This window comes from Saccopteryx leptura, chromosome 13 (genome assembly GCF_036850995.1).
Source record: "Saccopteryx leptura isolate mSacLep1 chromosome 13, mSacLep1_pri_phased_curated, whole genome shotgun sequence".
In the NCBI taxonomy this organism is placed as follows: domain Eukaryota; kingdom Metazoa; phylum Chordata; class Mammalia; order Chiroptera; family Emballonuridae; genus Saccopteryx; species Saccopteryx leptura.
The window spans coordinates 37,447,375-37,473,339 of record NC_089515.1 but is presented as its reverse complement, the minus strand read 5'-3'; the positions used below and the strand labels follow the sequence as shown (position 1 = coordinate 37,473,339).

At 37.8% G+C, this 25,965-nt stretch overlaps 1 protein-coding gene across 4 annotated transcripts in view; it reads left to right on the top strand.

The window, feature by feature from the left end:
* Nucleotides 1–214: 214 nt before the first annotated feature.
* Nucleotides 215–25,965, top strand: part of KIF20B (kinesin family member 20B) — a 76,790-nt gene continuing 51,039 nt past the window's right edge. For all 4 annotated transcript variants that reach the window (XM_066355121.1, XM_066355118.1, XM_066355119.1 and 1 more), the window contains exons 1-13: nt 215–308; nt 4,572–4,719; nt 11,772–11,858; nt 11,965–12,081; nt 12,538–12,676; nt 13,227–13,411; nt 15,864–15,897; nt 16,357–16,581; nt 17,959–18,070; nt 19,308–19,379; nt 19,466–19,612; nt 20,275–20,437; nt 20,980–21,270. In XM_066355121.1, coding sequence (XP_066211218.1) covers nt 4,573–4,719; nt 11,772–11,858; nt 11,965–12,081; nt 12,538–12,676; nt 13,227–13,411; nt 15,864–15,897; nt 16,357–16,581; nt 17,959–18,070; nt 19,308–19,379; nt 19,466–19,612; nt 20,275–20,437; nt 20,980–21,270 — 1,719 coding nt within the window. In that variant the 5' untranslated portion in view covers nt 215–308; nt 4,572. The remainder of the gene's footprint in view (nt 309–4,571; nt 4,720–11,771; nt 11,859–11,964; nt 12,082–12,537; nt 12,677–13,226; nt 13,412–15,863; nt 15,898–16,356; nt 16,582–17,958; nt 18,071–19,307; nt 19,380–19,465; nt 19,613–20,274; nt 20,438–20,979; nt 21,271–25,965) is intronic.

Genomic DNA, 25,965 nt, shown 5'->3' with positions numbered 1-25,965 from the left:
GTAACCCGCGTGGGGCGTCCAGTACGGCGGGAAGCTCCACCCCTCTGCACACCGCTCTCGTCCCCCATCAGCCCCTTCTTCCATTGGTCGCCCGGCGTTCCGAGGCCCGCCCCCATATTTGAAAACGTTTTCCGGGAGCGGGTGGGGAGCCTGCGGCACTTCTGGATGTCATCCCGGAAGCCCCGCCCACTCCCAGCGTTCAGTGCGCTGTCCTGGCCGCCATTGTTTGAATTTGAAAACAAACGCTTCGCGGAGGTGCTCGCTTGTCAAGCAGAATATTCTGTAATAGCAGATGAGGAATTACGGAGGTGAGTGTGGGAGGAACGAGGCGGGTGACTGTGCACATAGCAGGCCTGAGGCGGGGAAACGGCTTTGGCTGTGTAAGCAACCTTCTTAAGGGGCTCGTATCGCCCACGAGGTTACTCTTAGGAACTGCGTTGCGGAGTGATGGAGACTGCTAGGGCACCTGGTGCGCGATGAAAGGTTGAGCCATACTATTTGGGCTAGGTGTGAATTTCGTCTCCATCACTTGTTAGCTGAGTGACACAAGGTAACGTGTTTAATTTTTCTCTCAGTTTACTTAGTTGTTAAGTGTGTGTGGGGGACCATAATAATAACACCTACTCTTCTGATTCTTGTAAACGTAAAATGACACCATGTAACATTGTTAGAAAAAGTGCGGGTAAATGGTAGGCAGTAAGTGTTTGCAGTCATTAATATTGTCATTGTTGCTGCTGTTATTGTTTTTTTTATTTTTTTTTATTTTACTAATTCATTTTAGAGAGGAGAGAGAGAGAGAGAGAGAGAGGGAGAGGGAGAGGAGAGAGAGACAGGAGGGAGGAGCTAGAAGCATCAACTCCCATATGTGCCTTGACCAGGCAAGCCCAGGATTTTGAACCCGCGACCTCAGCATTTCCAGGTCGACGCTTTATCCACTGCGCCACCACAGGTCAGGCTGCTTCTGTTATTGTTTTTGAGGCATAGGCCTCTATTGCTTACCCTATTTTCCCGAGTCCCCGAGGTGAGCACTTTGCTTGGCAGGTGACATCGCCTCCTTTGCTGGGGAACACTCTTGTGGTTCTCTGTGCATTTATATTCAGGCTGCTGCCCGTGCCTGGGCATGTGCTTTTTTAGGCTTTGCAATGCCAAACGGAAGGGTCTGTGTATGGTGAGTGCAATTACTGTTTTCTGTCATTCGGCAGGTTAGGTTTCCCCTTTCTTATTCAGTGATTCTTGCCTGGCACAACCCTCTAATATTCTTTGCTGAAGGACTAATTGACACAGTTCATGGCCTTAAGTAATCCTTGCTTAAGGTGATCAAATTTATGTTTTTAGTTTTAAAATAAGGTAGCATTTTACCTAGAAGCGGCACAGCAGTGTATAATTTTATTGGATGTCTAAGACCCAAAACTTGAAGTTGGGAAATAATATAAAGGTCTCATCATTTAATTATGAGACTTTTTTTTTTTTTTTTTGGATTTTTCCGAAGCCAGAAACGGGGAGGCAGTCTGACAGACTCCTGCATGCGCCCCACTGAGATCCACCTGGCATGCCCACCAGGGGGCGGTGCTCTGCCCATTTGGGGCGTCGCTCTGCCGCAATCAGAGCCGTTCCAGCGCCTGAGGCAGAGGCCACAGAGCCATCCTCAGCGCCCGGGCCATCTTTGCTCCAGTGGAGCCTCGGCTGCGGGAGGGGAAGAGAGAGACAGAGAGGAAGGAGAGGGGGAGGGGTGGAGAAGCAGATGGTTGCTTCTCCTGTGTGCCCTGGCCCTTCTTCTGTGTGCCCTGGCCGGAATCGAACCCGGGACCCCCGCACTCCAGGCCGACGCTCCACCACTGAGCCAACGGGCCAGGGCCATGAGACTTTTTTTTGAGGCTATATTTTGTTGATAACATTCAGAAACCTCATTCAGTAGCAGACCTTTTGTTTTTTGTTTTCACTAATCTTCAACCATGGAATTTCCTGGAGCAAAGATACTCAGTTTCTTAGTCATGGCAACAGCCTTCTGAAATGAGAAATGAGGTCTTGAACTCGGCTGTTGCTACAGATATCAGGACAACAGTAGAACCAATTTATTAGGATTTTATTATCATTATTTAAGTCACTATATAGGGAGTTTTTATTATAACTACATCTCTGAATTTGTTTTATAGGGGATACACAAGTATTAAACAAGGTCCTTGCCCTCAAGAAATTTCTAGTCAAGCCACCTGAGTATAAGTTAACCAAAAATACAGGAAGTGATAATACATCTCAACAGTTTTATAATTGTTAAGAGACAGTTTATTCATTGAAAACGTAGGATATGTACAAGTACAATCTACTATAGCCTTAGTTTTTAAAGGTGGTATAAGTAAAATTTTTTTTTTTTTTTTGTATTTTTCTGAAGCTGGAAACGGGGAGAGACAGTCAGACAGACTCCCGCATGCGCCCGACCGAGATCCACCCAGCACGCCCACCAGGGGCGATGCTCTGCCCACCAGGGGGCGATGCTCTGCCTTTCCCGGGGCGGGGCGTCACTCTGCGGGGACCAGAGCCACTCTAGCACCTGGGGCAGAGGCCAAGGAGCCATCCCCAGCGCCCGGGCCATCTTTGCTCCAATGGAGCCTTGGCTGCGGGAGGGGAAGAGAGAGACAGAGAGGAAGGAGGGGATGGGGGGTGGAAAGCAAATGGGCGCTTCTCCTGTGCGCCGTGGCCGGGAATCGAACCCGGGTCCCCCGCACGCCAGGCCGACGCTCTACCGCTGAGCCAACCGGCCAGGGCCGGTATAAGTAATTTTTTAATTCAAGAGTTTCATAAAAGATTTAGCAATACATTTTTTGGGCAAAAAAAGTTGATTGAAGGCAAAGAATGAAGCTTACCTTCCAGTTTCCTGAGCATTTCCGTATAATCTGAGTTATGAAATGTCAAGTGAGTAATGTTTTTGCAAGTGGTTCCCCTATGTTCTAAATCAGTGGTTATATATTACTCTATTAGATATTCTTTTCTTAATTCTCACACATAAATTGCATGTTTGAAATATTCTATCAAACTATACTTAAGTGGTTTCCCTATTTTCATTACATCATTGATTATACAATAAAAACAAAAAATAAATATTAAATTTTTTTAATTTTATGGTTGCTTGATCTTCTAGTTTACAGGTCCTTTTCGAAGGTAAATGTATAATTTCCTTAGTCTTTGCAGTTTAGAAAAAAATAAAAAAATAACAACCTTGTATTAACTTGTGGGGTTTCAGGGCATAGCACGCAAAAAGATAGGACCACAAAGTGGCAGGAAGACCAAAAAGCTTTATTGGGGTAGCACTTTCACAGGATTGCATGCAAGAGAAGTATCCACAGCATGAAACCTTCCAGAGAAGAGAGTGAAGGGCCACCACGTAGAAGGGAAAGAAGATAGGGAACTGAGGGGTTTGAGAGGTGGGGGGAGGGGAATCACAGAGGAGGCTCTGGTGTCTAAGTGATGCTCAGTAGCACAGCATGGAGTTCCTGGGCCAGAACTTGAAAGGGCGGCAGTGACTTGGGGTCTTTATAGTTCTGTGGCTAGCAGATGTTGGATGCAGTATTGTGGGATGTGCAAAGTGGTTAAAAATAATCTTTCTGAACTATATTAAAAGCAAATGGATGTGCAAAAATTTGAGTTTGGCACCTCAGTGGGTTTTTTACCTAACTTTCACGACCTGCTGTGGAGAAAAAAACAACATAGGGTTGTATACAGCGGCCATGTTTGACTCCTTTATATAACACTCTGGATGCCCATTACTATCCTGAGCCAGGACTGAGGTTTGGGGGTCAGTGTTCTGGATATTTCATAATATTGTCAAAGAAGAGCAGGGAGCTCTCTTTTTTGTTCCCTGGTATTATGTACCTAGTAGATTCTTAAGTAAATGTTTGAGTGTTAATTTTTTTTTTAGTTTACCTCTGAATTTAAGTTTAGTGACTTGATGTTTCATTTAGTTGTAATAGTTTACTAATGCATTATTCCATATTGATCTTTAGTTGATAAGACCTATGATATGTCAGGTACTGTTTTGAATATATTCACATACTTTTATTTTTTTTTTCACTTGCATTATTTGCAATTGAAGAATTCAATTGGATATAATTGTTCAGGTAACCAACTCCTAAATGTTAAAACACTGCAAAGTTTGTAAGTAACATTCTTCAGAGGATACTAAATACATAACAAATACACCAAGTTATAATGTGCTTCACCTTTACTTTTTGATTTCTGAGAGGATTTCAGGCAGAAATATAAGTGTTTTCTGTTGTCTTACTTTATGGATTGCCTTTACTTATGAAATCTCTTGATGAATTACGGTATTTATAGGTTGGATCATATGAACAGTAGTGGTAGACTCTGTCCAGTTGTTTCTGATTCAGAATCCGTAAATAATTTGATCCCTTGTCTTTTCCATGGGTCATCATGTTTGAAGCAGTCTAATGTTTTCCTTCTCTGGAAATTTAGTTGTATGAGGGGAATTATTGGGTTGGACTCAGACTTTTTAAACTCCATAGTTTTAAATGCTGATTTATTAAGAATGTCTAAAGAAGTGACTGTTTTTCTTGCAGAATGGAATCTAATTTAAATCCAGATGGTGTGCCTAGACCATCATATGTTTTTAGTGCTGACCCAGTTGCAAGGCTGTCAGAAGTAAATTTTGACAGTGTCAAGCTCGATCTCTCTCGTGAATTTTCCTTAGTTGCTTCAAGCACTGAGGTAAGTACAAGAAAAATATGTTGATTATGAGTGAGTTGAAATGTGTGTGGTGCACATATACTACTTGCAGACAGGTATGACTAGAGCAGAACTTTGCAAAGTTTTGGCTGTAAGGTAGCCTAAAGGGGATCAAAGTTTTGCCATCTCAAGATGAGCCTTTTAGGATATTGATTTTAAATTAGTTATTGAGAAACAGATAGGCCTGACTAGAAGGTGACACAGTGGATGGAGCATTTACCAGGGACGCTGAGGACCCAGGTTCAAAACCCTGGGGTCGCTTGTTGAGTGCGGGCTCACTGGCTTGAGTGTGAGATCACAGACATGACCTCATGGTCGCTAGATTGAGCCCAAAGGTCACTAATTTGAAGCCCAAGGTTGTTGGCTTGAGCACAAGGTCACTTGCCCCAGGCATATATGAGAAAGCAGTCAATGAACAACTAAGGTGATACTTCTCATCTTTCTCCCTTCCTGTCCGTCTTTCTCTCTCTCCTTCTCTTTGTCTCTTGCTTAAAAAAAAAAAAAAAGAAAAGAAAAAAGAAACAGATGGGCCCCGGCTTGTTGTGCAGGGATAGAATGTCCTCAGGAAGTGCCGAGCTCACTGGTTTGACCCTGGGTCACTGGCTTAATCCTGGAGATTGCCAGTTGAGCCTCACTCAGGGCACATATGAGAAGCAATTAGTGGCACAGTTAAGTGGAACAGTGAGTTGATGCCCTTCTCTCTCTTTCTTTTTCTCTTTCTCTCTCTCAAAAAAAAAAAAAAAAAAAAAGAAAGAAAAAACGAAACAAATTATTCAAAAAGAACCTTTGACCCTCCCCCTTTTCTGCCTAATGTGGCTGGAAAGACTTGTTTTATGAAGGGAATCTTAGCATGTCCACCTTAAGGATTTTCACCTCAGCCTATGTAATTTAAGTGTGCTAGATAGGAAGGACTCAAGCAGGGGCCTGTTAGTACCCCACCCCAGTTGTTTCAGGGTTACCTGGCAGGAATTTGTGTGTGTTATGCTCTTTTGCCTGTTTCCTCTTTGAAATCCCTACCCTCCCTGCACTGCCCAGTGCCCCTGAGGTTTTCATATTCTATGGACTTTCAGGTGTACATTCATATTACAAACTTTAGAGATTTTTCTCCTGTCAGTTTCTCTGTTAATTTGACTTTTAGCCCAGTTAGAAGAACTTAGAAGGTGGGAAGAAAATTATTTTTGTTTTTAGCCTCACGCTTCTTTTTTTAAATTTTTTATTTATTCATTTTAGAGAGGAGAGGGAGAGACAGAGAAAGAGAGAGAGAGAGAGGAGAGGCAGAGAGAGAGCTGGGGGAGGAGCTGGAAGCATCAACTCCCGTATGTGCCTTGACCAGGCAAGCCCAGGGTTTCAAACCAGCAACCTCAGCATTTCCAGGTCGATGCTTTATCCACTGCGCCACCACAGGTCAGGCCTCACGCTTCTTATCATGGTGCCTTTTCAGCTGATAGGTCCAAACAACTTAATAACTACTTATGACCCAGTTTAGTGACCATTAAAAAAAATTAACAAGTAAAAAGAAAACAATTTAACATTATTCTTCAGTTACAACATTACTTATTAATGGGATATGTATGCCTATTAGGCACTGTGTAGTTTTCTCAAGCTTTGGAATCAGAGTAGACATTGCTACCTTCATATCCTGTGTCTCATTGTTTTGGGGTTGTACATGCTTTTTATCACAGCAATCAATGAAAAGTCCAGTTTCACAAAGTTAAGACATCAAAATAAATAGTGTGATCTAATATTGAGACTGAAGTATGAGCTAATAATAGTTCATGGTATTCAAGATATGTCAGGTATTATTGTTATTGTCTCAAAAATGTAAAATACTCCACTATGAGCCTAGGAATTGCAGGTTCTAGTTTTTTTTTTTTTTTTTTAAATACAGATTTTTAAAAGTTAAAATAAAATTCAGTAGTATTTAAGAAGTAAAAGTTTGCCTGACCAGGCGGTGGCGCAGTGGATAGAGCGTCGGACTGGGACACAGAGGATCCAGGTTCGAAACCCGAGGTTGCCAGCTTGAGCGCAGGCTCATCTGGTTTGACCAAGGCTCACCAGCTTGAGCCCAATGTCACTGGCTTGAGCAAAGGGTCACTTGCTCTGCTGTAGCCCTCTGGTCAAGGCACATATGAGAAATCAGTCAATGAACAGCTAAGGAACTGCAACGAATGAATTGATGTTTCTCATCTCTCTCCCTTCCTGTCTGTTCCTATCTGTCCCTCTCTCTGACTCTCTCTGTCTCTGCCACACACACACACACACAAAAGAAGTAAAAGTTCTTCCACCACCCTGCCCACTATCAGTATAATGTTTGCTTTGTGTCTTTGTAGACTTTTCTGATTCAATCCATTTATATTCTGTTCGTTACCTTTTAGGTTGTTAATTTTGATGGTTTGAGAGATGGACTATCCCAGTTTATAAAGAACAGTGAAAGAGGAAAGGGGAGTATAGGGAACATAGATAAAAGAATAGTTTTTATTTAATACCAACATGTGTCAGGCTTTCACTTTGGCTCATTTAATCATAAAGGAAAGAAAAAAAATAGCAAGGGTTGGTTAAGTGTTTCTTGGTCTATAATGGAATCATATTTATGTAGGCTTTTGTGTGGATTTCTTTTCCTTAACTCATGGGTTGATAAATAATGGTCTTTTTCTGTATTGCCTATTTTTGTAGTGCTTACAAGCTAAGAATGGTTTTTACATTTTTGTTTTTTTAAATTCTTATTTTTTAAAAGATTTCATTTATTGATTTTACAGAAAGGGGAGGTTGGGAGCGAGAATTCATCAACTCCTAGTTGGTGCTTCACTGTAGCTGTACAGTGGTTGCTTATTGCTTATGCCTTGACCGGGCAAGCCCAGGGATTCTAACCAGTGACCTCAACATTCCAGGTGGACACTTTATCCACTGTGCCACCACAGGTCAGGTGGTTTTACATTTTAAATGGTTGAAGAAAAATCAAAAGAAGAATAATGTTTTATGACATGTGAAAATTATGTGAAATCAAACTCATTATCCATAAATAGCCATATTCATTGGTTTATTTATTTTCTAGGTCTGCTTTTGCATTATAATAGTTGTAGCAGTGATTGTAGGGTTTGTAGAGCCTAAGATAGTAACTGGCAGGTTCTTAACAGAAAAAATTTGCTGCCTGCTGTTGGGAATATAAAAAATTATTACCGCCTTGGAGAAGTTTGGTAATTTCTTGAAAATGATCCAGATATTTCACTCCTAGGTATTTACCAAGGAGGGGGAGGAGAAATACATGTGTATACAAAGCTTTGTACACAGAAATTCATAGGAGCTTTGTTTGTAATGGCCATACACTATAAACACAAATGTCCGTCAGCAAGTGAATGGATAAACAAATTGTGGAATATCTATACCATGGACAATGAAAAGAAATGACCTTCCTTTACACACAGCGTGCATAAGACTCAAAATAATTATGCTGAGTGTGTGAGAGTTCTAGTTCTCCATATCCTCACCAACACTTGACATAGTCAGTCTATTTACTTATTAAATAAATTATTAAATAAATAACATTTTATTTACCTTTTTTAGAGTGGTTTTATATTCACAGCCAAATTGAATAGAAGGTAGAGATTTCTCATCTACTTTCTGCCTCATACATGCATAACCTCCCTCTTAGTAACATCCCCCACCAGAGTGGCACATTTGTTACCTATTTTGACACATCATTATCACCCCAAGACCTAGTTTACATTACTGTTCACTATTGATGTACGTTCTATAGATTTTGACAAATGTATAATGACATGTATAAACTATTATGGTATATAGAGGATTTTTTTTTTTTTTTTTTACAGAGACAGAATCAGAGAGAGGGATAGACAGGGACAGACAGACAGGAACGGAGAGATGAGAAGCATCAATTATTAGTTTTTTGTTGCGCGTTGCGACACCTTAGTTGTTCATTAATTGCTTTCTCATATGTGCCTTGACCGCGGGCCTTCAGCAGACCAAGTAATCCCGAGTAACTGGCTCAAGCCAGTGACCTTGGGTCCAAGCTGGTAAGCTTTTGCTCAAACCAGATGAGCCAGTACTCAAGCTGGAGACCTTGGGGTCTCGAACCTGGGTCCTCGGCATCCCAGTCCGACACTCTGTCCACTGTGCCACCACCTGGTCAGGCTATAGAGGATTTTTACTGCCCTAAAAATTCTTTGCTTTGCCTTTTCATTTCTCCCACCCCCACCAATCACTGATCTTTTAACTGTCTTTATAATTTTGCTTCTATATTTTTCCTTTTCAATTTTATGCAGGCTATTCTGGGTAGTCTTTTATTTTTAGCCATTTAGATAGGTATGTTTTGGTATCAAATTGGTATTTCCATTTACCTAATAACTGATGATACTGAATATGTTTTCATGTGATATCACCCATTTGTATATGACCTTTGGTGATATTTGAATCTTTTGCCCATTTAAGAATATTGGGTTGTTTTCTTATTATTGAATTTAAGCGTTCTTTGTATACTGCTCTCAAAATCAGGGGATCAGGGAACTTGCAGATACTTCAGTACTTTCAGCCTTTTGTATAGTGCCTTTTCACCAATGAAATAAAAGTTGGTTTTTGCATCTCATTTGCATAATCTAGCAACTTTCTTTGACTTGTTTGCTTTTCTGATGTTCTTGTTAATAAAAAAAAAACCTGGCCCTGGCCGGTTGGCTCAGTGGTAGAGCGTCGGCCTGGTGTGCAGGAGTCCCGGGTTCGATTCCCGGCCAGGGCACACAGGAGAAGCACCCATCTGCTTCTCCACCCCTCCCCTCTCCTTCCTCTCTGTCTCTCTCTTCCCCTCCCACAGCCACGGCTCCATTGGAGCAAAGTTGGCCCAGGCGCTGAGGATGGCTCTATGGCCTCTGCCTCAGGCGCTAGAATGGCTCTGGTTGCAACACAGCAGCGCCCCAGATGGGCAGAGCATCGCCCCCTGGTGGGCATGCTGGGTGGATCCCGGTCGGGCGCATGCGGGAGTCTGTCTGACTGCCTCCCCGTTTCCAACTTAAGAAAAATACAAAAAAACCCAAATAAACAAAACCCAAATGCTTTTTTAAAAAGCGCTTTATATATTCATTTTGAAATATCCCCTAAACTTTTTACACAGGGGGCCAGTTCACTGTCCCTCAGACCATTGGAGGGCTCCCACATACAGTGCTCCTCTCACTGACCACCAATGAGAGAGTTGCCCCTTCTGGAAGTGCGGCGGGAGCTGGATAAATGGCCTTAGGGGGCTAAATTGCGGTCCGCAGGCCGTAGTTTGGGGACGCCTGCTAATGTTTGTGAGCAGTACATTTTCCAGATAAAGCTGTTTATCAGATATATCGTTTGTAAATATTTTCTCTCAGTCTGTGGTTTGTCTCCATCCCTTTGAGTTTATTGAAGAGCAGAAGTTTCTAATTTTGATGAAGTCCATTTTGTCAGATTGTTCTATTAGGGATTGTGCTTTAGAGGCATATCTAAGAAATCTTTGCCTAATTCAAGACTACAAAGATTCTTACAAGTTTTACAGTTTATTTATTTATTTAGTATTTTTCTGACATTGGAAATGGGGAGGCAGTCAGACAGACTCCCGCATGCGCCCGACCAGGATCCACCCGGCATGCCCACCAGGGGGCGATGCTCTGCTCATACGGGGAGTTGCTCTGTTGCAACCAGAGCCATTCTAGTGCCTGAGGCAGAGGCCAAGGAGCTATCTTCAGCACCGTGCCAACCTTGGTCCAATGGAGCCTTGGCTTCAGGTGGGGAAGAGAGAGGCAGAGAGGAAGGAGAGGAGGAGGGGTGGAGAAGCAGATGGGCGCTTCTCCTGTGTGCCCTGGCTGGGAATCGAACCCGGGACTTATGCACACCAGGCCGATGCTCTACCACTGAGCCAAATGGCCAGGGCCCTGAGTTGTGTTTTTTAAGTGATTGTTTCCTTTATGCTTTTTTTTTTTTTTGAATTTTTCCATTTGAGAATTTGAGAGAGAACATAGGAGAGAGACAGGAGAGAGAGGGTAAGGGAAAAGGAAAGAGAGAGAGAAGCATCAGCTCATTACAATTAGTTCCATTTGTTATTCCATTTAGTTGTGCACTCATTGGTTGTTTTTCATATATGCCTTGACTGGGATTGAACCCGTAACCTTGGCTTGCCAGGATGATACTCTCTATCTACTGATCAACTTGGCCAGGGCCCTTTTTACTTTTAATTTTTTTATTTTTTTTAAATTTATTTATTTTTTACAGAGACAGAGAGAGAGTCAGAGAGAGGGATAGACAGGGACAGCCAGGAACGGAGAGAGATGAGAAGCATCAATCATTAGTTTTTCATTGCGCATTGCAACACCTTAGTTGTTCATTGATTGCTTTCTCATATGTGCCTTGACTGTGAGCCTTCAGCAGACCGAGTAACCCCTTGCTTGAGCCAGCGACCTTGAGTTCAAGCTGGCGGGCTTTTGCTCAAACCAATGAGCCCACGCTCAAGCTGGCGACCTCGGGGTCTCGAACCTGGGCCCTCTGCATCCCAGTCTGACGCTCTCTCCACTTCGCCACTGCCTGGTCAGGCCCTTTTTACTTTTTAAAGTAATTTAAAACATTTCTTTAAAATTATTCTGAAAAATGAACTAAGAAAGCAGTAAAAAGAATTCTGGGTAGCAAAAATATTCTAAATGCATGATGGAATTTACCATTTGGGTTAATAGACTATTCTAGTTATTTGTGATTTATTCTAGAATTCTATGTTTTAGTGTCTTAGAGCCATGTTATTAGTATTTAGTTAGAAAAATTAGAATTTTATGGACAAAGGCTTATTGTAAACGTCAAGTATAAATATAGAAGGTAGGGGAAATTTTGTGGTATTTTTTGAAATAAAACATTTGTTTTTCTTTGTATATAGAAAATGGTTAAAAACAAAAGAATTACTGCATAAAGATTCTGTATAATCTCAGATTGTTATGTAACAATTAATGACTTTAAAGAAGGATGATCTCTGACAAGCCACATTTCATATTTTTTAAATAAAATTGTTTTGTTCTTCATTTTAGGCAAACGGTTTGGAATCTAAAGATTATCTCCAGGTTTGTCTTCGAATAAGACCATTTAGCCAGTCAGAAAAAGAACATGAATCTGAGGTTTGTGTTAAAATTAATTGGGTTTTAACATTATACCTCATTAAATGGGTAAAATAGAATTGTTTTTATTTATTGTGGGATTATTTTATATATTTGTTTGTTCCAGGGCTGTGTTTCTGTGCTGGATTCGCAGTCTGTTCTGCTGAAAGATCCTCAGAGTGTCTTTGCTCGGTTAAGTGAGAAAAACTCTGGGCAGATGACACAGAAATTTAGTTTCTCTAAGGTAAATAAATACTCATGTGAAAGTGAAGATTTTTCTTTTAAGGAAAAGAGACTTGTCTTAGGCTAAGTTTTACATAACTATAAATATATAATTATACACATTTTGTGCTTATGGAACTTAAATCTTAGGCACTAGTATTTTTTTCTCAAAGATAGGACTCATTTTAGGTCTGTGAATATATACTAGAAGTGAATAAATCACAGTTGACTTGTTAAATTTCCTTTAAGAAATGCTTTTTCCAGAATTCAGATGAAACGTTTGGCTGGGTCCGATTTCTATCTTGAAAACTTTATGAGAGTAGTAGGTAAACTATCAAATATATTTTTTGGATTTGGGGATATGTCACCTATTTTAAGAATGAATCTTATAAAGTGGTTAAAACTTTTAAACATGAGAGATAAGTTAGAACTCATTGTGAATATTAAGTTGATTTACTTTCAAAAAATGCTTATTTAGGTTTTTGGTCCAGAAACTACACAGAAGGAATTCTTCCAAGGTTGCATTATGCAGCCAGTAAAAGACTTTTTGAAAGGACAGAGTCGACTGATTTTTACTTATGGGCTAACCAATTCAGGAAAAACATACACATTTCAAGGTAAATTGTTTTATTTTGGCTGGAAAGGAAAAGTGAAGCACTAATATTCACTCATGTAATTATGTTTCTTACATGTAATTATGTTTCTATTACTTAGTGCATTTGCTCCATTTTTAATAGTAAAAGCATAATGAATGTGTACTCTTGATGGCTTTTAGTTCAGATTGATTTAAACTACTTTACCTATGTAAGAGAATTAGATGATAAAAACTCAGAAAAATGATTGATGTTAACATAGTGTATTAAGCTAGGATAACCAGGGAAACACTTTATATTTCATTTTACTTTTATATTTTGTGATTATGGGTGATTGCAAATCTGTGGCCTGATCTGAATGTAAAAATTTCAGGCTTTGCATCAGAATAATAGTTGCTAAAATATCTATCATACAGTGAAGACCAAAGTGACAAACTTGAGTAATTTTTCAGTTTTTCTCACTTTTGTCTTAGCTGTTTCCTTGCATATGGTGGTATAAAAGGAGCCTTGGTAGTCCAGAGTGGTCTCTGCTTTCTAATTCTGAGGGAGGGTAAAACAAAAAATCTTCTTACAGGCACAGAAGAAAATAGTGGCATCCTGCCTCGAACTTTGAATGTATTATTTGATAGTCTTCAGGAAAGACTGTATACAAAAATGAACATTAAACCACATAGATCCAGAGAATATTTACGGTTATCACGAGACCAAGAGAAAGAAGAAATTGCTAGCAAAAGTGCATTGCTTCGGCAAGTTAAAGAGGTATGGAAGTATTTTATTGATAGTATGTAAAATATAGTATATGTAAATTATGACCTGTTACGAGCTTTTTATTTTTTTACAGTCTATATTGGAATGTTTATGGTGGTAGATGTCTTTTCTTTTTGAGAAGAGTATTAAATGTGTTTGAAGACATCCTTATTTTATATTGTACAAACAGTTGAAATGTTTAAACAAAATATATGTAAATAGTTCTGAAATAATTTTTGGTTCTAGAAACAGCATTGTACTTACAATGTGATGATTTTTTTTTTTTGACAGACAGAGAGAGGGACAGAGAGGGACAGACAGGAAGGGAGAGAGATGAGAAGCATCAATTCTTCGTTGCGGCTCCTTAGTTGTTCATTGATTGCTTTCTCATATGTGCATTGATGGGAGGTCAGGGGACTGCAGCAGACTGAGTGACCCCTTGCTCAAGCCAGTTACCTTGGGCTCAAACCAGCGACCTTGGGCTTTAAACCAAGACCCTGCACTCAAGCTGGTGAGCCCGTGCTTAAGCCGGTGACCTTGGGTTTTGAACCTAGGTCCTCCGCGTCCTAGTCCAACGCTCTATCCACTGCGCCACCACCTGGTCAGGCACTATGTAATGATTTTAAAAATTATTTTTAATTATAAAAATTATATTGCCTGAGTTGTGGTGGTGCAGTGGATAAAGCGTTGACCTAGAATACTGAGGTCGCCAGTTCAAAACCCTGGGCTTGCCTGGTCAAGGCACATATGGGAGTTGATGCTTCTTGCTCCTCCCCCCTTCTCTCTCTCTCTCTCTCTCTCTCTCTCTTTCTCCTCTCTAAAATGAATAAAATAATATATAAATTCATAAAATCTAAACAAGAGAATATGAAAAATAAAATGTGAAACTTTCTTATAATTCTATTTCAGAAGAAAAATCTACCACTAACAGATTGGAGAGTATTCTTTGTGATCTTTTTCTCTATATCACAATCTATACACCAAACTTGTGTATACACACACACACACACACACACACACACACACACACAAATACAGTCATATGTATTGTAGTTGCATATATCTTTTATGTAGGATATAGTCTTTTTAAAACAAAAATGAGATTTTTCTATACATATATTCTATAACTTGCTTATTTGTTTAACACATTTTAAGTCATTTACTACCTTAATTTATGTATCTCTTATCTGTTAGATTGTTTTTACCTTTTTTTTCCTCCTCTTCCTTCTGATTTAATGTTTTCAGACATCCTATTCAAGATTATTAAAAACTATTAACAGTTTTTATAATATTTTCAAAATATGGTGGGGATTTTCTTTTTTAAAACATTTAGAAATCAGGGTTTCAAGGTAATAAAACATTACTGATTAATGGAGTTTAGAGTTCATGACTACGGTCTCTGAAAGTGAAATAGTATTTTAACAGAAATTATCAAGATTGGTAATAATTTCATAAATTATAGATAAAACTAGTCATTAATAATGAAAACAATTTTTCTATGTTATCTATTTAAGACAAAATATGATTTGCCTATGAAATTTAAAATGTTAAAAAAAGAGGTATTCATTTTCATACATTGATTATAAAATTCTAGAAAGCAATTTGACAGTACTGTTAAGAGTGAGAAATTAAGTCTGACCAGGTGGTGGGGCCGCGGATAGAGCGTTGGACTGGGACGCAGATGATCCAGGTTCGAAATCCTGAGGTTGCCAGCTTGAGCGCGGGCTCATCTGGTTTGAGCAAAGCTCACCAGCTTGGACCCAAGGTCACTGGTTTGAACAAGGGGTCACTCAGTCTGCTGTAGCACCCTGGTCAAGGTACATATGAAAAAGCAGTCAATGACCAAACAACTAAGGTGCCACAATGAAGAATTGATGCTTCTCATGTCTCTCCCTTCCTGTCTGCCTGTCTCTGTCTGTCCCTCTCTTTGTCTCTCTCTGTCACCAAAAAAAAAAAAAAAAGGGGGGAGAAGTTAAAAATTTTAAGTATCTTCTACCAAGTAAGATTTAGGAATATAGTCTAAGGAAATAATTAGCATTTATCTCAGTAATATTTTTAATGCAAACCCTTATTAGCAGTCTAAATGTGCAATAGATTAATTAAGTCATTTCATATTTATTCATATAACTGAATGTTACAAATTTTAATTATAAAGAGAAAAAGCTTACAGTGTAATAAGTGTGGAGAAAGGAATAGATTAGAATATATTGAAATATTTATAATAAATACCTCTGAGTGACAGAAATTATCTATGATGATCTTCTTTTTAATATTCTTTTGTAGTTTCCCACATTTCCTTTTTGAGAATGTGTTATTTAACTAGGAAATAAGTAATCGATGTCATTGAATTGAGTAGATGAAAGGTTGTGATTTGGTTGTTGACTTCATTTGGATAGGTAATTAATGTACTGGTTATTTAATTTTAACTGACATGGTTTTTAACTTCTAAAAAAATCTTTTTTAGGTTGTTACGCAAAATGACAGTTATACTCTTTACGGTAAGGTTTCCTTTCTCAACTTTAAAATGTTGATTATATGAAATATATTTGAAAAACTTAATTTTTGAAAAACTTGTGATTTAATTTCTTCAATGATAAACTTGGAAAATGGTATGAAATATCAGTTACTATAAAGTTTTATTTGGATTTAATATCACAGAAACTCGTTGCACTGGTTTTAACTGTCATGTTGAATCCAAGGGAGAGACTTTTATTTTTGTCCTTTACGTTTAATTTCAGTTTAGTTTATTAGTATATTTTCAAAAAAAAAAGAGGAAGCCACATTTTGGTTAATACAAACATTGTTTACATCTGCTTTGTTCCAAAAAGTATTTAATATTGCTGGTCAGAAGATTTAAGGATACTTAATATTTTATGTGTAGGATTCTTGATCTGTTGTTTTCTCAGTTTTTAGTCAATTGCTTAATTTTGTGATTATCCTTTTTAATTTTTTTGTAGGAAGTTTAACAAACTCTTTGAATATCTCAGAGTTGGAAGAATCCATGAAGGAGTGTGAACAAGCTAGCTTGAATATGGATAATATAAAATTTTCTCTGTGGGTTTCTTTCTTTGAGGTTTATAATGAGTGTATTTATGACTTATTTGTTCCCGTGTCGTCCAAGTTCCAGAAGAGAAAAATGCTACGCCTCTCCCAAGATGTAAAGGGCTATTCTTTTGTAAAAGGTATATTAGTGAGTGTATTTTACTTTATTGCTCTGAAATTTCTTTCTAGGCTTTGTATAACTATATGAAAGGAAACTGTAAATATAAAAATTTATTACCAGTTATTCACATCAAGATAGTGAAGTTTTTGCTTTGCAAGCATGTTTTGGAATGTATATTAAACCTGAATATAAGTGTTTATTTTAGTAAGTTTTGTGTTTGAGTATCATTGATTGAATTTCAAAGAATGGGAAAAGCTATATATTTTGATGATCACATTATTCTGTTGCTTTTTTAATAGTGGCCAAATTTTTGGGATTTGTAAATATTTCTGTTCTTCCACAGTAGTATCTTTCCAACCTTTTTAAACCACTACTCATAGTAGGTGATACATATAAATTAATAACATGGTGACCCCAATACCTCTGTATAAATATATGTACTGTATATATATATTTACAACTCGAAAGTTTCATTAGTTATGGTTACCCTTACTATAAAAAATGTACTTTGATGTTTTCTATATTCTACTTCATTTTTACAAAATTCTGGTTATGCTAAATTTGATTTCATGATTCATTAATGAGTTGTAATCTGAACTGTCTCACAGCGAGGAATTTTTGTAGGTTTAATCTGTACTATGTGTTTTCCTCTTTTTTGGGATGTTTTATTCTGAAGAAATTTATCCATTTTTTCCCCATTGTGCAACTCTAAAAGAACATAGACTTTGCATGTTTACATAACTTAAACACTGGAAAATTATTAAAACCTTTTGTGTACCTCTTTTCTAGCGGACTATGGACTAGCTGAGTTGACTCCACCTAGGGAATGTTATTTTATTGTAATTTAATTTTATTTTCAGTGAGAGGAGGGGAGGCATAGACAGAGTCCTGCATGCTCTTTGACTGGGATCCACCTGGTATGCTCCCTACTGGGCGATGCTCTGCCAATCTGGGGCATTGCTCCATTGCTCAGCAGCTGAGCTCTTTTTAGTGCCTGAGCTGGAGGCCATGGAGCCATCCTCAGTACCCAGGGCCAACTCTCTCCAATGGAGCTATGGCTGCAGCAGGGGAAGAGAGGGATAGAGAGAGAGGGAGAGAAATGAGAGGCGGAGGGCTGGAAAAGGAGATGGCGCTTCTCCTTTGTGCCCTGACTGGGAATCAAACTTGGGACACCACATGCTGGGTCAGCGCTCTACCACTGAGCCAACTGGCCAGGGCCTAGAGCATGTTATTAAAAGATTTCATTGTGTATCTTTGGGAAATGAGATTACAAATCTTCAACAAGATTACGTTGTACAACAAATCTGGGTTTTTCTTAATTGATGTGTATCCTCTTTATTTATTTTCTTTTTTTTAATTTTCTTTTTCTTTTGTATATCCTCTTTATTTTTTAAAGATCTACAGTGGGTTCAAGTATCTGATTCCAAAGAAGCATGTAGACTTTTAAAACTGGGAATAAAACACCAGAGTGTTGCTTTCACAAAACTGAACAATGCTTCTAGTAGAAGGTAAGGAGGAAACCTTACATTATAAGCCTGAGGCACTTAGGCTGTGCTAATGTAAATACAACTAGAATTTAAGTTTAAAGTGGACAGTAGGTTTCTGATATGTTAAATTAATTCATAGGCTTAAAAACATTCTGTAAACTAAAGAGTGTTAAACTCATAAGACTATAAGGACTATTTCTTGTTCTTAGAAAATATTTATTCATTTGCATGAAGTCTCTGAGATATTTTTATACACTTAATGTGAATATCTATGCTTAATATGTTAAGAGTTGCCTATGATGATGGACTTTGCTCTGTCTTTTCTACTACTGTTAAGACAGAATTTCAAGGGGACAAAAATAGGATGTTTTGATGGGCGGTATCAAGGAATGAGAGACAGCAGGAAATAGGTTTAAGCAGTGAGGTATTTAAAACAGATTTTTTTTTGTTTTGTTTTTTTTGTTTTTTTGCGAGAGAGAGAGACAGAAATAGGAGGGGAGAGATGAGAAGCATGAACTCATAGTTGTGGCACCTTAGTTGTTCATTGATTGCTTTCTCATATGTGCCTTGACTGGGGGATTCTAGCCGAGCCAGTGATCCCTTGCTCAGGTCAGCGATGATGGGGTTAAGTCTCTGACTCCATGCTCAAGCCATTGACCCTGCACTCAAGCTGGCGATCCTGTGCTCAAGCTGGATGAGCCTGCTCTCAGGCTGGAGACCTGGGGGATTGAACCTGGGTCCTCAGCATGCCAGGCCGATGCTCAATCTACTGTGCCTCCGCCTGGTCAGGCAGAACAAGTTTTTCTTAAGTGGGAACAAGCCCTGTCCCCCATACTCAGTATGACATGAGGATTATATATGATTCAGATAAGCTTATAATTAGGCCAGTATATGTTTTGCTTTACATATATATTTAAAGAAGATTAGCTGTATATAATACTATTTTAACTAATGATATGAGCATTGTAATCAAATAGAGACTTTATTGTAAATGATTACATTAGCAGAAGTTGGAATGTGAAGAGAAGGAATAGGTTCAAGGGGTTTGGGGTAAGTGAAAGATACTTGGTCTTGATAGTTGGATAGTAGGTGGCAGTAGAACACTGGATTAAACTTTTCTGATATCCAGTAGGAAAATGTAGTGCTGGAGCTATGGCTAGTGTTAGGATATAAATATCTATTTAGATGCTGTGTCTCCTGTTTACAGTGCAGAAATTAAAATAAAACATAACACTTGATCTTTGTGTGTTTCTTTTAGTCACAGCATATTCACTATTAGACTATTTCAAATTGAAGATTCTGAAACTCCTCGTGTAGTACGAGTCAGTGAGTAAGTTGAACATTCTTCAAATTGTAATTATTTAGAATAGTTTTGTTTTGAAGAACTTTTAAAGGTTTTTTTGTTTGTTTATTCAGATTGTCTTTATGTGATCTTGCTGGTTCAGAACGAAGCATGAAGACACAGAATGAAGGTGAGAGATTAAGAGAGACCGGGAACATCAATACGTCTTTATTGACTCTGGGAAAATGTATTAACGTTTTGAAGAACAGTGAAAAGTCAAAGTAAGTGTTGCCGAAAGTGTTATTAGCATATTAAGTATTATAACATTTAAACTTTTAGGTACGCTAGTTTTAGAAAGTTTTTTGTTGTTTTTAACCTGCTTCTTATGTAATGACTGTTACTCTTAAAATTACTCGGAGATCTTGGGTTAAAAAAATGATAGAAATAAAAGACAGTTTCAGTTCATGCCAGTGACACATCAAGTAACCACAATATTTTTTATAGCAAATATATGTGAATAGATACTTCATACAATAAGCTTCCCTATAATCACTTTATTTTTACCAGTGCATTGTGTTCTTCTAGATGTGATAGATTTATGCATTAATTAACCATTTAGGTTGAGTAAATTCTAAATCAGCCTTCATCATTTATATCTAGTGAAGGTATTTGATGGCATATATTGTGTTATAATTGCTCTACACTAAAGAACACAATTCAGTTCTGTGTGATTTTCTTAACACTTAACCTAATGGCTTATTATTATTAATAGTAGTATCCAAGTAAATAAAACAAACAGAAATTGACTTACAGGCAGACTAGTCATTAACTTAGAATTTAAGTCCAAGATAGCTAGATTAATTTTGTCTTTGTAACATTTATCAGCATTCTAACTTCGTGGGATTTGTTTTAACTTCCAGTTACTTGAATATTTTCCCCATAGATTTCAACAGCATGTGCCTTTCCGGGAAAGTAAACTCACCCACTATTTTCAAAGTTTTTTTCATGGTAAAGGGAAAATATGTATGATTGTCAACATCAGCCAATGCTCTTTTGCCTATGATGAAACACTCAATGTGTTGAAGTTCTCAGCCATTGCACAAAAGGTAAATATATTCAAACTTCTGCAGAATCTATTAATTAGAAAATTATTAGAAAATTAAAGATTTTTTCTTGTACTAGATAATACATTTTACACTTATAACTGTAAACCTAAAAATTAATTGAAAATTAATAATTAAGTGTGATCAAATGGAGAATGAAAGTAAAAATTGAAAGTTAACCCTGCTAGGATTAAAATGACCTCAATAATAAGTGTTAATAATAGACACTTGTTACAAATTAAGAGTACTGTTCTTGCAATGAATTGTTGGCTTTTCCATGCTGGTTCATTTAGCGACTAATCGGGTAGCTCCCTGCTAGGAATAGAACTAACAGTTTCACCCAGTACATTTACTTGTAGTATACGTGTGTAACTAGTTTTTTATGGGAATGTATATTTAAGTATGCTAATTCCTTCTTTAATATTTGTTTGCATAGGTATTATTTTAAACACTTGAGTTTTCATTTGACTTAATATTTATAAAATTAATTTTTAATGAATAGTTTTTGTCTTCTGTTTTATAAGTCACGTTGGATATTTTAACAGGTTTGTGTTCTGGACACTTTAAATTCCTCTCAAGAGAAATCATTTGGACCTGTCAAATCTTCTCAAGATGAACCATTAGATGTTAACAGTTCAGATAATAAAATATTAAATGCAAAAGGATCTATGATTTCATGGGAAAGTAATTTGGAAGATCTGGTGGAAGATGAAGATTTGGTTGAGGATATGGAAGTAGCTGAAGAAAACCAAAATGTGGAAAGTGAACTTACTGATGAAGATCTAGATAAAACATTAGAGGAAAATACGGCTTTCATTAGCAACGAGGAGAAGAGGGTATGCATTAAGAACTCATACTTCTAAGTTTATGATTATTCTAAAATTAGGGTTAACAGCCTGACTTCTGGTGGCGCAGTGGATAAAGTGTCGACCTGGAACGCTGAGGTCGCCGGTTCAAAACCCTGGGCTTGCCTGGTCAAGGCACATATGAGAGTTGATGCTTTCTGCTCCTCCCCCCTTCTCTCTCCCTATCGCTCTCTTCTCAAACATAAATAATAAAATAAATAATAAAATAAAGTTAGGGTTAACAATACTTAAGGCTTCCTCTCTTCCAATTTTTTTTTTTTTAAGATTTATTCATTTTAAAGAAGTGAGAGAGAGAGATAATGGAGACAAAAGGTGGGAGGAGCAGGAAGCATCAACTCCCATATGTGTTTTGACCAGGCAAGCCCAGAGTTTTGAACTGGTGATTTCAGCATTCCAGGTCAATGCTTTATTCACTGCATCACCACAGGCCAAGCCAAGCTTTTTCAATGACACTATGATAAATTTTTTATATCTCAGCTTTATATTTCGAAAAATTTTAAACTTATAAGAAGACTAGTAGTACAATGAATACCCATTTATACTTCACCTGGATTTGCCATTTGTTAATATTTTACCATATTTACTTCAATTCTCTTCTTTTTTTCTTGTACCATTTGAAAACAATATTCAGACATGATGACACCTTATATGTACCTCAGGATATATTTCCTAAGTACGTGGATGTTTTCCTCATGATCACAGACCATTTTCACACCTAAGCAATTTAATGTTGACATAATAATATCTGTTATACTGTCCACATCGAGATTTCTTCAGTGGCTCCTGTATGTCTTTTGTAGCCACTTTGATTTTTGATCTACAACTGAAATTAACACATCGCTTTTGTCTGTCATGTTTTAATAATTTTCTCTATTGTAGCATAGATATTTTTGAAAAGATAAGGCCATTTCTCTGGATTTGTATGATTATTTTCTTGTGATCCAGGTTTTAGCACTTTAGGGAACCCTATACATACTATAGGTCGGGTCGGGAACCTATGGCTCGCAAGCCAGATGTGGCTCTTTTGATGGCTGTATCTGGCTTGCAGACAAATCTTTAATTAAAAAAAATAATAATGTTAAAAATATAAAACATTCTCATGTATTACAATCCATTCATTTCCTACCGCTTATACTCATAGTGGCTGGAGCCAATCACAGCTGTCCTCTGGGACAACACCACATTTTATTGGATAATGCATAACGTACACAGGTCGTTGTATGGCTGTCACGGAATTACATTTTAAAATCTGTGGTGTTCATGGCTCTTTCAGCCAAAAAGGTTCCTGACCCCTGCTATAGGTGAAGTGAATTTACCATTGTATCACACCAGGAGACATCAGACTTCTCCATTCTTGATGATGCTAAGTTTTTCTCATTTGGTTAAGGCAGTGGTTCTCAAACATTTTGAAGTTGGGGCGCATTTAAAATCCTACAAATAATTGTAGGCACTGTATATACAAATTTCTAAGAAATAATGTTATAATAATTAAGTCAAATATTAAAGAAAAAAATGTAAAGTCCAAGCATGCTTTTATGGTAATTAAATGAAATAAATACAACAAAATTAGATTTATTCTGATATTAAAAAACATTTTTATGTTACATTTTGAGTTATGCTTTTTAGAATTCTCTTAAAAAGGGGTTAAAAAATAAAAAAGAACGACAAAACGTTATCTTTTTATATATATAGATACATTCTTAGTAAGATTTAGTCAATTCGGCAGGTTCCGGCATGAATGTGTTAAGTTTTTCATTCTTGCATTTATAAGAAAAATGAACCTGATGTGTCCTAGTGATTTCTTCAATGTTTGGGCATATATTTGAAAGGCAAACTCTCATTTCCTTGTCAATACTTTGAAAAATCTTCTCTTTATACTCTTAATTGTGTTGAGTGCAGAAAACCCCCACGGTACATATCATCTTAACTTTACACCAAACAAAGGATAGAAGAAACTTGCCTCTAGTCTGTCTTTCTGGGTAACATGAGGGGGTAGTGTAAACAATCCAGCACCACAGCTTAACAGCCTTTGCAACCTAATCAGGCAAGTGAGGTGGGGGGTTGGGCAGACTGTCAGCTTACAGCCTATTCTCCACACCTCTGTCCCCCAAAAATCTAAACTCCAAAAACCCTGTTGGTTTTTTGGTCCCCAACAGGCACATATTTCTCTGGAATACCATAGGGCGCACCGGGAAATCTTCTAGGGCACACTGGTGCACTCTTTGAGAACCACTGGGTTAAGGTGTTGTGTTTCAGATCTGTCTCCGTTGTAAAAGCATACCATCTATATCTATGGGATGATACTTGAGACTGTGTGTCGCTTGTTCCCCAGAATCTTTTTACCCAATGATTTTAGTGTACTTCATCAAACTTAAATGACTTTGCAGTCTTAAGTACAGATGCTTACTGTGCCTACCCAGTATTGATTATTCTGTTTGTTCAAAAGCATACATTGCTTGGTTGTCATATTTATGGTAAATAAATAATATTTAACAGCATCTTTCTAAACATAGTAATCTTGTGCTGTGGATGTGCTTTAACGGTGTTAACCATGTCACATCATAGTAGTACTCTTGGATTGTGTAAGTCCAAGTAGATGGACAATATATTAGATTAAATACTCATTTTAATAATTTACATCATTGTCCCTTAAAGCCATCCTTGTACGTGTTTTGGAAATTAGAATGCAAATTGCCGATACTACTAGGCCCAGTTTATCTGGTTACTATATGATTGGTCCTCATCTACCCTGGACTTCTGTAATGTAGTCCATTCCTCAGTGACTAAAGGAGACATTGGTAGTCCTATTTTAGTTTGTACTGATTTTAAAGCTGATGTTTATAATGTCAATAAAACTTGAAATGTTAGCAATATTTCTGAATTTATTAGAGATAAATGATACTACAGTTTATAGTGGATAGTGTAAATGCATAATTATAATGTCTATAGGTACTTAATATTTTATTTTTTCTTCTTTTGGTTCTTTTTTTTGGATAGGTACTTTAAAAACTTCAAAGTTTTTTCTAATTTTAGAAATGAAAATGATTAGGCTATGCAAAATTTGTGTTAGCATTTTAATTGGAAAATTGGGAGTATTAAAATTTGTTATGAAACCTTGATTAGCATATTTATATTTATAATTTATTTAGCTAGAATAACCAACCAGAATTTTTTTCAGCAAAATCTTTATCGGATGCTAACAGTGCTATTGAGAATGATTAAGATAAACCAATTTCCCAAGGTATACCCACATTCATGCAGATGTCTCTTAGTCTTCCACATTTCTTCTTTAGTACTCAATATTTATTGTTTTAAGTAGTGGGAAAATGTGGGGTTGTTTAAAGTGATAAAAGTAACATATAATCATGGTGCAACCTGGAAAAAGATATAGAAATAGTTAAATATAAAGGTCTCTCTAATCTACCACTTAATGAATTTTTACCATACATCTATTTTGTAACCTTATTTTCTTCATTTAAAAATGTGAAAACAAGCCCTGGCCGGTTGGCTCAGCGGTAGAGCGTCGGCCTGGCGTACGGGGGACCTGGGTTCGATTCCCGGCCAGGGCACATAGGAGAAGTGCCCATTTGCTTCTCCACCCCCCCACACCCCCCTCCTTCCTCTCTGTCTCTCTCTTCCCCTCCCGCAGCCAAGGCTCCATTGGAGCAAAGATGGCCCGGGCGCTAGAGTGGCTCTGGTCGCGGCAGAGCGACGCCCCCTGGTGGGCAGAGCATGACCCCCTGGTGGGCAGAGCTTCGCCCCTGGTGGGCGTGCCGGGTGGATCCCGGTTGGGCGCATGCGGGAGTCTGTCTGACTGTCTCTCCCCGTTTCCAGCTTCAGAAAAATACAAAAAAAAAAAAAAAAAAAGTGAAAACATGCATTGATAAAATATAGGCCATCAATATTTATTATAGGAGTTGATGGTACCATAACAGTCTCTTATGTGTAATTATTTAGTTGGGTTTCACTCTTACAAAATAACACTGTACTAATCATTCTTCTAGCCAAAACACTGGTTCTTGTTATATAATTATTTTCTCAGTATAAGTCCTTAGAAGTAGAATTTCAAAGTCAGGATATCTATAAAAATATTTTTAAATACCAAATTGAGACATTGAAAGATCTGTGGCTTTGAGAGAATTAATTTATTGTTGAGAAACTTAAATCAGAAACTATAAAAGATTATCAGGCTCTTAATTCTTTTTCTTTTTCAATTTTTATTTTTTAAATTTTTCTTAAGTGAAAAGCAGGGAGGCAGAGACAGACTCCTGCATGTGCCTATCTGTGATTCATCTGGCAAGCCCCTTATGAGTCAATGCTCTGCCCATCTGAGGCTGTTGCTTTGTTGCTCTTGGCAACCGAGCTATTTTAGCTACTGAGGTGAGGCAGTTGGAGCCATCCTCAGTTCCCTGGAGCCAACTTGCTTCAACAGAGCCATGGCTGTGGGAAGGGAAGAGAAAGATGGAGAGAGAGAGAGAAGGTAGAGGGGGAGGGGTGGAGAAGCAGATGGGCACTTCTCCTGTGTGCCCTGACTGGGAATCAAACCCGGGATTTCCACACGCCAGGCCGACGCTTTACCACTGAGCCAACTGGCCAGGGCCAGTCTCTTAATTCTGTAATTTTATTACAAATCTATACTTGTCAAGTGCTTATTGCTTTATTCAT